This window comes from Magnusiomyces paraingens, assembly GCF_902498895.1.
Source record: "Magnusiomyces paraingens strain CBS 517.90 genome assembly, contig: contig2, whole genome shotgun sequence".
Lineage (NCBI taxonomy): Eukaryota > Fungi > Ascomycota > Dipodascomycetes > Dipodascales > Dipodascaceae > Magnusiomyces > Magnusiomyces paraingens.
The window spans coordinates 280,665-295,024 of record NW_022474068.1 but is presented as its reverse complement, the minus strand read 5'-3'; the positions used below and the strand labels follow the sequence as shown (position 1 = coordinate 295,024).

Genomic DNA, 14,360 nt, shown 5'->3' with positions numbered 1-14,360 from the left:
GTATTAAAACGACTAATGTCAACAAATAGCACTCGATTATTCACAACGTTTTGTAAATTATTCTTAGAAAAGTATCCAAACATAAATGCTGTGGCATCAGAAATCATTAGATTATTGGGTATTTGAAAAGAAAGTTTAGTAAGGCCAATTGCATTTTTTAAAGCAGCTAGTTGATTAGGGCCAAAATTTATGGGATAAATTATGGAAACTCTTTTGAGCCTAGCTTTCAAACTATGTTCGGTAAATTCAGTTATATGTTTAAGAAATTCTGCAACGAGTTGTTCAGTAGAATATTTTCTAATGAAATTACCATTAGAATCAAAAAAATTTATTAAATTATTATTATTATTATTCTCGCGTTGTAGGTCGTATTCATTAAAATACTCTTCAGTTTCACTATATGATTTTCCAAATATTCGTTGTATTTCCATTACCGTGTTTTTATGATTAGTTTGATATTTGGCTTTTGCGTCATGGCCAAAAAGAAATTTATCATTATGAAAAGCAATGACGTTTGGAATTTCTGTTGATCCATCATTGTTTGCAATAAATATTACTTTATTAGAACTATTAATGTACCCGACACGCCAGTACCCAACACCAAAACTGATGAAAACATCTCTTTCAAAGATTTCATTATATTTTGGATAATTATTTAAGGGGGATTGACTAGCCTTATTATTTTTTTGGTTGTTGTTAGTACTCAAACGTTCGGTGTTAGCTCTATGTGAATTTATAGGTGTAGGGTTCTCTTTATTAATAATCTTTAAAAAAAGTTTACTGAACATTTTGTCTAATTATTTTTTTTTTTTTTTTTTTTTTTTGAAATTAACAAAATGATTTTCGAGAAGATAAAACGATGATTATATATAATCTTTTATCGTTAATTTTCTCAGGTTTTGTATTTGCTATTAATTGATATCGGATATCATCCACCTCCAATAAGCTTAGCTAGGTCTTGGCACACAAAGCACTGTAATTAATAATGATTATGTAAGAACATGTTATTTTAATGGGTTAGGGTTATCCAAAAACGGTAATTTATTTTTAAAAAAAAAACTTTGCATTTAAGAGCATTCATTTCAAAGTTAAAGGTACAGAAGAAAGGGTTCTGACGAGTTATTTGATTGATATTAATTATAAACTTGATTGGGTATTATTATTTTAATAATTTCCTGTCATTTTTAAAGTTATATATTGTGCTTTTGAAAGTATATTTTTTTATGGATTCAAGTCAAAATTAAAAGCAAAAAAAGGTATCTTTATATATATTGATTGCATTTTTTCATTAAAAACTTTAATTATGATTGAAATGCAAAAAATGAAATATATATATAATCCATCATGTTATATATTAAAGTGTATGGAGAAAATAAAGTAGTCTAGATTAGGGACATGCATATTCTGGCTGAAGTCAAACTGCAGTTTTTTTTTTTTTTTTTCTCTGATATTTTTTAACTAGATCAATTAGAATTTTTTTATATTCAATTAAGAATCTTTGTTGAAATGTAATTTAAATAGTTTTGGTATATACTCAATATGAATTACTGATTCAACTTAGGTATCATGGTTATTTATTTGCATACACCTTAAAATAAATCAAAACTCTCTTCCCACCGGATCTGAATGATATCAACAAGTCTTCTTTGAAATTCAGCATTTAGTAAAACATTAAGCTTAATATTTATATGCCTGGTTATTAAATATATATGCAATAAAATTTAGCCGAACTTATTTTCAAAGTTTATTTCATGTGCAAGGCGTAACAAAAAGCTCCATTTTGTCATAGTTTTGAAAAAAAAATTTAAAAGGGGAAAATTTTGAAAAAAATTTTGAAGAAAAAAATTTTTTTTTTTTTTTTTTTTTTCAAAATGGGAAAATTAAAAAAAAAAAAAAACTTATCTATAAGACCCCCACGTTTTTTTATCCAAGTATCCAAGTATCAAGATACTCATTTATAAAAATTAAAAAAACAAATTAATTATATATAGATATGACCATATAAAAAAAAAGCAAATATGCAGCCATATTATATGAGATTATCCATTATCAAATTTGTGTATTATAAAAGATGTTCTTTTTTTGTTTGTATTATTTATTCTTCTAAAATTGCAGAGTCATTTGGAGCTGCTACATAGGCACCATAGACAAAAAATTGAATGATGATGATGATATCCTCGGAAACAGTTCCCAAGGACCCCAGCAGCCAAGGAAGGTAAACCTTAACATATTCCCAATCATTACAATAAAATAAGATTCCACCAGCGTAGCTGATGTTTCCCATGATGGAAAAAAGGAAAAACAAGAGAGAAAGACCGTAAACGGACTTTTTCTGGTAGTTTTGAATGATTTGGGGGATGCGAGCACCCAGGTATAAAACAGCAGAAAGATAGCCCAAGATTTCAGGACCAACTGCTTTGGGAGAATCACTGCCATCGTCATTGCCAGGGTTCTGGCCCTCAGTTTCTTGGTCAGAAAAGAGGTATCCTACGACACCAGCAGCAATGACAAATAAAATGGGGAGCAAGTACTGCTGAAATACATTGGAAGAAGTTGATGGAGCGTCAATAATAGAAGCAAGAGAGTCACGTCGTTGTTTCTTTGATGATTTCCGACGAGTGCTTGCAGGCTGTGATGATTGAGCAGTAGGCTCGGTATAAGTTGAAGGGCCTTGGGAGCTGACAGAGTCCCGTCTACCAAGGAGAGGTTGTGAAGGGTCAGCAACTTGTTGTTGGTTGCTGCTGCTACTGCTATTGTTGTTGTTGTTGTTATTATTATTGTTGTATTCAATGGGGCCGGCCTCCTCGGCCTGGTGACCAAAAGTCGAACGGCGGCGAATAACATGGTGGTGGTTTTGGAACTTAGATTGCTTGTAATAAAAGTAAGAGAAAAACATGAGGGCATCAGTAAAGCAGAACCAAAAGGCAAGAAGAATGACACCTGGAAGCAGACCAGCCCATATCGATCCTGAGAGGTTGCACAAATCACCAATAAACCAAATGCCGATAAAGATAGGCGAGATACCTTCGGAAGACTTTAGTCTCCACTGCTCGATAAGCTGGGGCAAAAGAAGAACAATCCAGCAAGCCAGTGATATCGAAGAGGAGATGCCTGAGAGAGCAACGCGAGTGTGTGTTGATTTGTTTGCTGCAATGTGGATAAGGGCGCCGGAAATCGCGTGCGCCGAAGCAGCCCAATATGGAGTGATAGGGCCTGCCATGAGTGTTGAAGAGAGAGAAAAAAAAAAAGATTAAAGTTTAAATAGATGTTTTTTTAAATATTATATATATATATATATATAAAGCAAAATAGGAGAAAAGTAGAGGATATAGATGAATATAAAGCCCACCTCCTATGGTTGAATAATATATATAGCAATACCAAAAACCTGATAAAGGATGTGTAGAAAGAAAGGAAAGAGAAGGAGAAGGAGACCTTTGAAAAAAAAAAAAAAAAAAAAAAAAATTAAAGTTGTAAGGTAAGCGATAGATTACTATCTCAGTACTGAAAACAATCATCCGCGCATTCTACATTTTGGGAAATTTCCAGAGTCACGTGATGGAGCAGCACTGAAAAAAAAGCAGCACTTTTGATTTTTGACTTTCTCTCCATCACCAATAAAAAAAAAAAGTAAAGATCACACACTTGAAAATAAATTGGTGGGAAAATAAAAAAGTTTCACGTGATAAATTAGTCAGGATTGTGCTAAATTTTAGTAAGAATTAAATCAATCTTAGTAATGTTTGTGTTGATGATTATCAAAGAATTCCCAAGATGGTAATTTTTTATGATCGAATTAGGACGAGGAGGAGATAAAAATCAAATTTTCTGGCAGATTTATAAGAAATCGACCATTTTGTTAGGGGCATTTCCCATTTCCCTCCCACGTATTTTCAACAGTGTCAGGTTCATTCAGGAATCATAGTAATAAATAAATATACTAGACTAGGCATACTAAATTTGGAATGAATCAAGTTTTAGTTTTCATTTTGTTTTTCTCTTTTAAACCCAAATGATCCCTTAATTATTGAGCCTATCAACTTGTTCTGAAAATATATATATTTATATATATATTCAAACCGCTTGAAGGTAACACAATGTCTATCGCACTACGCCGCGGAAGGCTGCAGCTTTCTGCTCATCTAAAAAAAAATTTTTTTTTTTTTAAACTGGACATAGAAGGTCTTCTTAGTAAAGTGGATCCCTGACAGGTCGGTCACCAACATATGACGTTGACGCATTTAATGGAGTAGTTTCCGAACAATACATATTATATCAACAACTTCTTAAAGAATATATATATATATATATTTAAAACGGATCAACTATATGATTGATAATCACATCCTACATGATTATCTGCACGATAGGTACATTTATTTGAAATTAAAAGTTTCTTTTTTTTTTTTTCTATTTTGAAATATTTCGGTAATTACCGGTGTGAATCAACAATAAAAAGGTAATAAATACTCGTTCGAATGGTTTTCCGTTTTTTTTTTTTTTTTTTTTTTTTTTTTGTATGGCGGCTCTTTTATTCTTTATGGTTATTATTTTTCAAAATACAATGTTTTCAAGACATTTATTAATCTCAAGAACATTATGTCCCATGTAAGGTCGGAGAATTTAAAGTTGGCACGGTTCACATGGTTTTTTTTTTTTTTTTTTTTTTGAAATATTTGAAATAAAAATGTTCTTTTGAACAAAAAAAATAGAAATGAAAACCACCCATTACCACCCCTAATTATTAAAGAGAAATTAAGAATACCAAAAAAAAAAAGATGCATTCTCTCAAGCTTAATTTATTAGGGTCTTTCTGAGTTGACTGTTTATAAACTGTCAATTACGCATAAAGGTTTATTTATTTCTCCGGAAATTTCTTACTGTTTTTTTTTTTAACTTAAAGAAACCTTCAACGTTTTTGCCTTCCCTTTGTACTCTCTTTTTCTTCAATTTTTTTTTTTTTCTCTCAGAAACTTGTATAAAAGGGTTCAAAATAATAAGTCTATTTTAGAATTATGGAAGAATTCTGTCTGTTTTGCCTTAGGCTAAGCTTTGCATTAAACATGAAATCAATAAAATCACTATACTATATTACTCAATAACTTCTCCACATAGTTTTATTGAAGACACGCGCCACAACCTTTAAACAAGATTTTTTTTAAAAAAAAAGTAAAAAAAAAAAAAAAAAGGAAACTTAGTAGCTAAAAACCTGCAGTTTGTAGATATTCTAACATTAGATAAAGGAAAGTTTACTCACTAGCAATGCCTCTATGAAAGAAGTGGCTGTACTCTATTGCTAATAATGTACTATGTGATATGATATCTTTTTTTTTCCTATAATATTTAAAACGAGGCATTTTTTTTAGTATTTTTATTGTATTTTTTTTCTTTTTTTTAAAAATAAGATTTACATATATATATATATATATATATATATATATTGAATTAGATATGAGGTTCTAAAAAGTTACATGAAACCTTTGATTGCCCATGATATGTCTCTTTTTTGTAATGACAATGATGAGAAAGGAAACAGGAGACGAAAATGCAAGCTCCTGGGGCAATCACAGTACCTTTACACCAGCTACTCGGCCATCAGGACCCTTCATGATGACAGCCTTGCCTCGTTGAACTAAAATGTCAATGGCAGCCCTTAAAATTGCAGGATGGAGACCTTTGAAAGGTTGGCTTCCGGAGGTTTCGCCTTCAACCAGTTCATAAAGTGTCAAAACACTTCCATTTTGACCTGTATTATCAACCTGTTGCAAAAAAAAAAAAAAAAAAAAGAAAGAAGAAGAAGAAATTTTATTAGTCAAAAACTGCATGCTTCGTAGAAAGAAAAAAAAAAACATGTCATGTCATGTCATGTCATGTCATGTCATGTAGCAATCATGTAGCAACTTACCCAGTCACTAATTAGAGATGCCCACTCTTGGGGTTGCATCCAGTACACAAGGATACATGTTTTGTTATTGTTGTTAGTGTTGTTGTTGTTATTGCTATTGCTATTCCCTAGTAGCGAAAAGTTGTTAAATATCTGCTCAAATCGGTCAAATTGTTGCTCGTATTCGAGATTGTCAAAATCGTCGTAAGATTGGGTTGATTTAGAATTGTTGCTTGGCGCTGGCTGATCTAACCAAGCAGCATTCCCATGTAAAACCATGTATTGGAAAATGGCTTGTATGGTTTCTGTTTGAAGGGACCTATTGATTTTGCGGTTCCAAAAGAGCTCGCCGTCTATTTCGCCGCGAGGCTTATTTTTACTGTTGCTGTTGCTATTATTTGTAGAGCTACTGTTTGTAGTTGAAGTGTTTGGTGGCGCTGAAAGGTTGGACGCGGCTTGAAGAGTATCTGAAGTTCGGCTAAGGTCGAGAGTAAAGATTCTATAATACCGGCAATATGCCAGAATCAGAGAATTCCAATTGACTAGCTGAGAGTGCCATGTTCGTTCGTTTACCTGTCGTGTGAAGAAGGGAGGGAATTGGTAAATCTTGGGGAACGGGAAGCTGTGGGTAAGTGATGGGTCATCATACTCCATCTGTAATAAACTTCTATTGACGGTACTGCCTTGTTCGCTTGATGTTTTTTTTTATTTTTTTTTCGTTTTTCCGATCTTTAATTACAAGGCGTTCAAAAAATTCACTGATCCTTGATTAATTCTCTTAAGATAAATTGAAATAAATTGAAATAAACAAGAGAATTCGGGTCAAAATCAAGATTTGATTGCAGAAATTGATTTATAGACCTAAAGGTGTTGTTTTGGTGACAAGTATAGGAGGAGTTTTTGTTTTAAGAAAACTTTTATGAAACTAAAATGTGCAAGAGAAAGAGAGGGAAAAAAAAAATTTGTAAAAAACGCTATTAAGATCTAAAAGATTTATATTTATATCAAAAATTCTCCTTCTTTTTAAATCTAAATCTAATAACTTTGTTAAAAAATTTAAACTTCAGGCGCTCCTTTCTAGACTGGACAAAATTCAAAGTCCAACATGTTTAACTCTCTCGTCTCCCCTCCTTAGGGTTTGTAACAAGTTCGCGTTGTAACTCCTGACATTGTAACAACTATACTAGTTTAAGCTTACGCGCCTCCCCTACCCAAAAATAAAAATATGGCCATATACATAACCATGGCTTAACTCTCACAACCAGTTGAAAATCAAAACAATCATTTTCAACCATCATCGATCTTAGGAACATCGATCTGAATAGGAAGGGTGTGATCCTTTCCCTCTCCAGAACATTATCTCTTTTTCTTACAAATACTCTTTTCCAATGTCCTCCTCTACCAAAGGATCAACCTCCAGTGATATGGAAACACTTCGAAAAGCATCGGCACAAGTGTCAAATCTCGATTCATTTGAATTTGGAGTCCCCAGTGTCAAAGCCGCAACTTCTGTGCTCACGCCTGAAGAACAAGAGCTTGTGGAGCTCCAAGACAAAATAGAAAACTTGAGTTTACCAATCTTAGCTCTTGATGAAATACGCAAGCTGAAACAGGGTGTTAATGTTTTGAACCGTGACGTTCAGTTCTCGACAGATGATTCTCTCGTTAATGCAGAAGAAGAAGAGAAGTTTCTTCTAGAGCTTGACCAGGAAATTGAAGCTCTGATCCATAAAAACAAACTACGGTATTTGACTTTGGAAAAGTAAGTATACACAATTATAACTTTATGTCAACTATTGCTAACCAAACTTAAGCCTCCTTGCTACAATCCCAGTAAAGGATGCAATTTATTCAACATCAACTGTTCGCCAAAGGTAAGCTTTTTTTTTTTTTAATCATATTTTTTTTTTTTTTTTTTTTTTAATCCTACCTATTTTTTTTTTAATACCATCCTTTTGTCTCACATCTATTTTTTATTTTAATTTTAATTTTTTTATTTTTATTTTTGGCATATGTTTTAGCACCCACTTTTTCTAACAATCATACAGCTCCTTACTTCCACTTCTTGAAAAACGTGATGAGCTGGAACAAGAGACGTTAAAACTTTCAGACGAAATCGCATCATTAGATGAAAAATACGAACATTTGTTGACAAAGGTCCATGCAAAACATGACGCGACAAAAGAGTTTCTGTCAAAACTTTGCAAAGCAAAAGAGGCTCAAAAACGATCTTTTAGAAAAATCCCCCAACGCGACCGTGAAAAGTACAATTTAATCTTACAAGAAATAACCCTTCATCGGAAAAAAGTGGCAATTCTTTCAGAAGTTATATCCGTAAGTAACCTATTCTGAAACCTTGGAAAGCGACGCGTAAACTTTATGATTGTAGAGGGGTATATTAACCTTTTTTTATTTTTATTTTTTAAATCATATAGCTGTTGATTTCGGAAAGTGGAATCGACTGGGCCTCCAGCGAAGAGCTTACGGAAATCTTACTTTCTTGTGGAACCAACAATCTCGACACTCTGGAACAAGAGGACATGGAAACTCTACTAACAACAAATTAAATGAAATAAAACAACAGCTTGGCTTAATAAGATTGGGAAACAAAAACAAGAAATTACTTAGAACTTGCATGGAAGTAATAAGATTGAGCATAAGATTTCTTTCTCTGCCAATGTTTATTATTACAAAATACAAAAATAAAGAAAATAATAAGAATAAATAATGAATTAGAGGTTCAGATTTTATATACACACTTGCAAAAAAAAAAAAAAAACAGATCTGTTCTAGAACAAATAAGGAAAAAATTTACCCATAACTCCATAAACAAGATATTGGAGTGACTGAGTTTGTCTTACATAGAGGGGAGAAAAAAACTATAAAATTGATACCATAATTAAATACAACCAATGGATAAAGATACATTCGTCTAATAAAATACCCTTATTATCAGTACCTTTGAAATAAAATATCCTTGTGATGCACATAAAATTTATTAATTTATACACACCTACCTATTTCATGCACAGAAATCTATGTAGGTATACTTTGGTCTCATTCAAGCTGAATATTGGAACCTACATTATGTGCGTTTCTCTGTTATGGAAATTACCATTAACAATTATTTGAATTCAATGAATCTCATTTATACATTATTGGAAACCTCAGATTGTTGAATCTGTATTATCGTTGCAGATTCTGAAACTTTAGTCTCCACCACCACCTCCACCTCCGTCTCCACCACCACCACCACCGTCTCCACAACTACCGCCATCACCGCAACTGCCACCATAGCCGTCACCATAACCATTTCCTCCACTGCCTCCGTAATATTTGCCATAGTAATAGTTATGTCTATTATAATTTGAGCGTTTCTTAGTATTGGCACATTTTTGGTAATGATCTAAGGTCATTTGCCATTCCCTTTGTTCTCTGACTTTCTGCTCTTTGTGTTGGCGGTTCTTCTCTCTGAGTTTGTCGAAAAAGTTCTTTATTGAACTCATCTTGAAAAACAGTTATTTTAGGTGAGTAAGGGAATTTTGTTATGATTTTGTTTTTATAAATTTGATTTGTTGAATTTTTGAAAGTTAACTGGCATGGTTAATATTAAAAAGTAACATGAGCATAAATTTAAGCATATATTTATACATTTTTATCGATAAAACTCATAACGGTCATCACAGAAAAAAAAAAAATTGGCTCGTATCGTGAGACTATGCTTGAACACAGTAGTTTTGTCACTTTTTGCAACTTGTAGTGTGCATTTTCTTTAAAATCTTTAGTAGGCACATGATTCAGTGGTTTGGGTGTATGAGCATGTAAAGGTGGCTTAGATTTAAAGTAAGAAATATAATGTTGTTAAATGTGGGGGACATTTTTGATCAAGTGGTCTATTAATAAACACCAACCAATCATAAAATGCATGCGTTGATGTTTAGATACCATGACGTTAGGTAATTACAATTAAAGTAACAATTGTTACAACAGAACAAGCCCAGGTAATTAAAATATGGTTTTTGATGTCATCACAAGAGCACAATGAAAATCATTTGTATGACCACTGGTTTTTTTTTTTTTTAGACAGTGTATAAAACTTCTGTAGAATATAACAGTGCAAATATTTTCCAAATCTGCACTCTGACAATTATTATTATTATTTTTTTTTCATAAGAAAACTAATTAGTTTGTTAAAAACCAATTCTTTGAAACATCATACCATAAACTTCTTTAAATAACGCTAATTCAATTCTCTTTTTTTTTTTTTTTTAGCTTCTGATAAAATGAAACTTCTGAACTGTATGTTATTTATTTGTTTGTTTGGCTTTTACGCAGAAAACTGGTGGAAATACGTATTGTCATAGTTTGATTTGATACTTTGTTTGTAATTCAATGAAATTAAATCATAAGTGCACTTGTAAGCAAATTGTATTTAAAAAGTTTTTTTTTAATTCATCACACCATTTTTTTTTTGTTTAATTGATAAAATAGTTTTAACAAACGTTTATCAGTCTTTCGAACTGTTTAAGTCTGAACTCAAAATATTAATATCAAAGACAGATATATTTGGAAACTTTTTTTATACTCAACTTCATATTTATTGATGTTTCTATCATAAATTGAGTAACTGAAACCGTCATAAATTTGGATTTTTGGAACTTTTAGCTCATCTAGATTCACAAGAGGCTTTTGATAGAATTTCTGTGCAAGTTAATGGTTAATGAAGGATGAATATATTAAGAATGTAGTTTTAATTTAGTAATTTGTTAACCCCTAACCCATATTTCGGGTATCCCTAATAAGGCAAATTAAACGCAAGTTTAACATCTAAATATAATAAATAATCCAAAGTAAACAATACAAGTCAGGAACATTATTAAAAAAAAAGATTTGGATAGTTGTTAGTCAAATTCAAATTTTGAAGGTAAGTGATATTACTAAAATTTATATAAAAACTGAAGCGTGCCACCTATTTTTTTTAGGAAAAGAAAATCAAAGTGTAAAGGTATTGTTTAAAAAGCAGCTTGAAAGTTGGTGAAAAACAAAATCCCATCATAAAAAACCAATAAGGGGTTCTTGAGACAATAGGTTTTTGCTTAATATTAAGAGTACATTTAGATATCAACGTACTTCATTTGGAAATCATCTATTGGTTTTGTAGTCAATACTCTTTCAATTAATTGGATGCTTCACATAAACAATTTTATCTATATTTGACAAAATAATAAAGATTCTCAACTGAAAACTTAGTATAATTGTAGTACAGTTTTCATTGCAACCATTGTCAAAATTCCCTTGAATAAAAACAAACAAAAGATTTCATTCATAATTATCAAAATGCTGACTTCATTATAAATGAAAAATTAAGTATTAAGATATTAAAATGAAAAATCAAGTATTAAGATATTAAAATATTAAAATATTAAAATAAACAGTCTCATTATTTTCTTTTAATCAACAGAAAGCTGGGAAATATGCAATATTGCAATGTAATTACACGAAAAAGAGAATAGAAATGTAGGTAATAATCTTGAAGGACAAGTCAGCACCAATTTCTATAATGAAAGAAACAATAATAATAGTTCTAGACTTTAACTAAATAAAAAATAAAGTTTTTCAATAACAAACCAGTTTAAATATCAGCTATTTCAGATGATAAAACGATATTAAAAAAAAAAAGCTCAACAAAAAATTTTAAAAGGGAGTAATAACTAACCTAATTTTTTTTTTTTTAAAAAAAAAACAAAAAGAAAAATGTACCGGAATCCTACTCAACTGCTTCTTCAGAAATTTTTAATATCAATCAAAACACAACCAATCATTAAAAATAATAATAAATCTGTATTTGAATGTTGAGTTTTGATTTGACAACTATACGAACGGAACCCAAAAAAAAAGTCATTAAAAAGATTAAGTGAAACAGTTTCTAAGAAAATTTCTGCTCAACATATTTATTGGATCTAAAAAATATTGAAAATAAGAATTTTAAAAGGCTTTTTTAACTCTTAGTTTGAATTTCTGTTTTCATCTGTTAATGTGAGCAACCTATTTCAAGTCAAAATAATTTTAAAATATACACAAATGCAAAAAAAAAAAAAGAATAAATTTAAGCAGAAGAGAAAAATTTTGAAAAATTTTAAAAAATTGATAGATAATATTGAAAAAAAAAAGTACCTGAACACCTCCATGATTTATACCACAAGAAAATAATCTCTCACAATACCGATGACGTTATCAAAATTCCCATAATTATAATTTTTAATGTGATGCAAGCATATGAACACCCGTCTTTTAGTTAAACTATGATTGGGTGCTTGTTTCTTTAGAATCCACATACAGAAAGACACTTGAAAGAAAATATGATTATTCTCTCAGATAATTCATGGTTTAATATAAACCTGAAATCTGGAAAAAAAAAAAAACATTTCAAGAAAATTTAAAAATTCCGTTTCACTATTTCGGTTTTTGATGGATGGTTTTAAGTCAACAGAAACTTGCAATTTTGAAGTTGGAGACGGCAGAAAAAAAAAATAGGGAAGAAATTTTAATTATAGCTGAAATAGATTTTTACTATGGCTGATCCACCTATTATCGCAGAAGTTGTTGGAGGGAGAATTCAATGGAATAAGAGATTTTAGATTAGGAGCGATGCTTTTTATTTTTTTTACATTGAGAACCTTTTGAGAACAGAGGCCAATTTCTTTTAGGTCTAACATCGACCAATCTATTTATGGAAAGATTTTTATTGAGATCAAGACTGATATTGTAGATAGTGATTACCAAGTAATATATAAACCTTGCAATAACGAATGGTATGAAAGTTTTTTATAGCTATACACGTTGAAAGAGAAAGTTAATATGTGTTTCTACAATAAATTTCTGAAAATCGGTTAAATATTTTAGGATTATTCAATGGATTTTAAACAGAAAAAATAACAATAAACATCTATTTTATGATTAACAAATTGTTCCCTATTCTTATTTTAAAGTTAATTAACCAATTCTGATCTTTTTTTTTGATTTGATTATTTAAATGTAAAAGTAGAAATTTAAATAAAAATGAAAATAATGTTTCAGTTGTTGTTTTCATTAAACAAAAGTGATGAAAGATTTACGCTTCATGATAATCGGCTTCAGTCAAATTCTAAAGCCAATCAATTACTTAATGAAGTGATTTTAATTAACTAAAAAGAAATTTTAATATTCAAGAGTTCCAAGACTTCAAGAGAAATGACATTAAGTGTCAACATTTCCAATATTCAAAGAATAAGTCTACCTTACATTACGGAAATACAATGCAAAGTGCTACACTTTATTATTTTTTTATATACTTAGAAGCTTAGTTTACAGAATGTCAAAAGTATCTTGCTGGATTGCTTGATTGCTTGATATTTTTTTTTTTCAATGGGGTTTACTAATTAGTATTTTTGATGAGATGCTGCAATACATACCATAATGTTAACTTTTAGTTTATTAATTGGTTGAAAATATCTTGGGAGAGTGTTGATTATTGGTTACAAAAGAAAAAAAAAATGGATCAGGAACAAAGAGACATTTATTTTATCTTTTCACTTTTCTTTTGCACTCTGCTGAGTTAGGTAAAAATGAAGGATTATTGAAGCAATTTTTTTTGGAATTTTCATCTAAAGGTCAGTGTACTATATTTGAAAAGCTTTAAAAAAAAAAGAGGGGGGGGGGGGAGATCTGTTCAATTCTTTAAGCAACGATTCTATACTCACTATGGAAGTTGATTCAATTTTCTCACCTTTAATGATTAGGTATGTCCTAAGTCTTGTTTTTGACGAAATATGAATATTATAATCATAATTTGACTGTTAAATCTGAAGATGGAAAAAAAAAAAGAAAAAAAAAAAAAAGATATATTGAATTTTGAAAGAATTTTCTTATAAAACAATGATTGTTGAGATGTTGATGGGAAAATGTCATGGAAAAGTTTGAAAATTGACTTATGACAGGTTCGGAAGCTTTATCATTTTACCATCAAAGTAAATTACTTATGATATCTCAAGTTTTTACAAATCTAAAAACATATTTATAAAGCTTTATAAAGTAGCTTAAATTTGTTCACAAAATAGTTTAAAGAAGGAAATCGCATTTTGTAAAGATCTTGGAAGATTTGTTCTTTAAAACCTTCAAATAGACAGAAATCAATAAAGGTTTTATATTTTTTTTTATTATCACTGGCTTAAGATTCATTTTTTTAATATCTAATGGTGATTTTTTTTTTTGCATAGATATTAAAGAGACTTGATTACACTTTGCTGTTATTTTTCGAGTAATGACATGGTTGTTCCTTGGAGTATAAATAACCATAAAGCTGCAAATTTTGTAAAATTTGCAAATTCAGTGCATGTTGTTGGGTCCTAGAGAAAAGTTTTATTCTTGATCTAGTTATTTATTTAAAAACAGATATAAATAAGAAAGAAAATATGAGATTGATTTTGTAAAGAATTTA

General features: G+C 30.3%; 3 protein-coding genes across 3 annotated transcripts; 1 reads left to right on the top strand and 2 right to left on the bottom strand.

Annotated features, from left to right (window-relative positions):
* Positions 1 to 2,095: 2,095 nt before the first annotated feature.
* On the bottom strand, positions 2,096 to 3,220 carry SAPINGB_P001834 (uncharacterized protein; the record flags this gene model as incomplete). Its single annotated transcript, XM_031996554.1, has 1 exon — positions 2,096 to 3,220. The coding sequence occupies one exon, from the start codon at positions 3,218 to 3,220 to the stop codon at positions 2,096 to 2,098; it is 1,125 nt and encodes a 374-aa protein (XP_031852445.1).
* Positions 3,221 to 5,564: 2,344 nt separating this feature from the next.
* Positions 5,565 to 6,538, bottom strand: SAPINGB_P001833 (uncharacterized protein; the record flags this gene model as incomplete). Its single annotated transcript, XM_031996553.1, has 2 exons — positions 5,565 to 5,759; positions 5,906 to 6,538. 2 exons carry the CDS (start codon positions 6,536 to 6,538, stop codon positions 5,565 to 5,567), a joined length of 828 nt encoding a protein of 275 aa, XP_031852444.1.
* Positions 6,539 to 7,272: 734 nt separating this feature from the next.
* Positions 7,273 to 8,451, top strand: SAPINGB_P001832 (uncharacterized protein; the record flags this gene model as incomplete). Its single annotated transcript, XM_031996552.1, has 4 exons — positions 7,273 to 7,646; positions 7,699 to 7,758; positions 7,933 to 8,218; positions 8,320 to 8,451. 4 exons carry the CDS (start codon positions 7,273 to 7,275, stop codon positions 8,449 to 8,451), a joined length of 852 nt encoding a protein of 283 aa, XP_031852443.1.
* Positions 8,452 to 14,360: the final 5,909 nt, after the last annotated feature.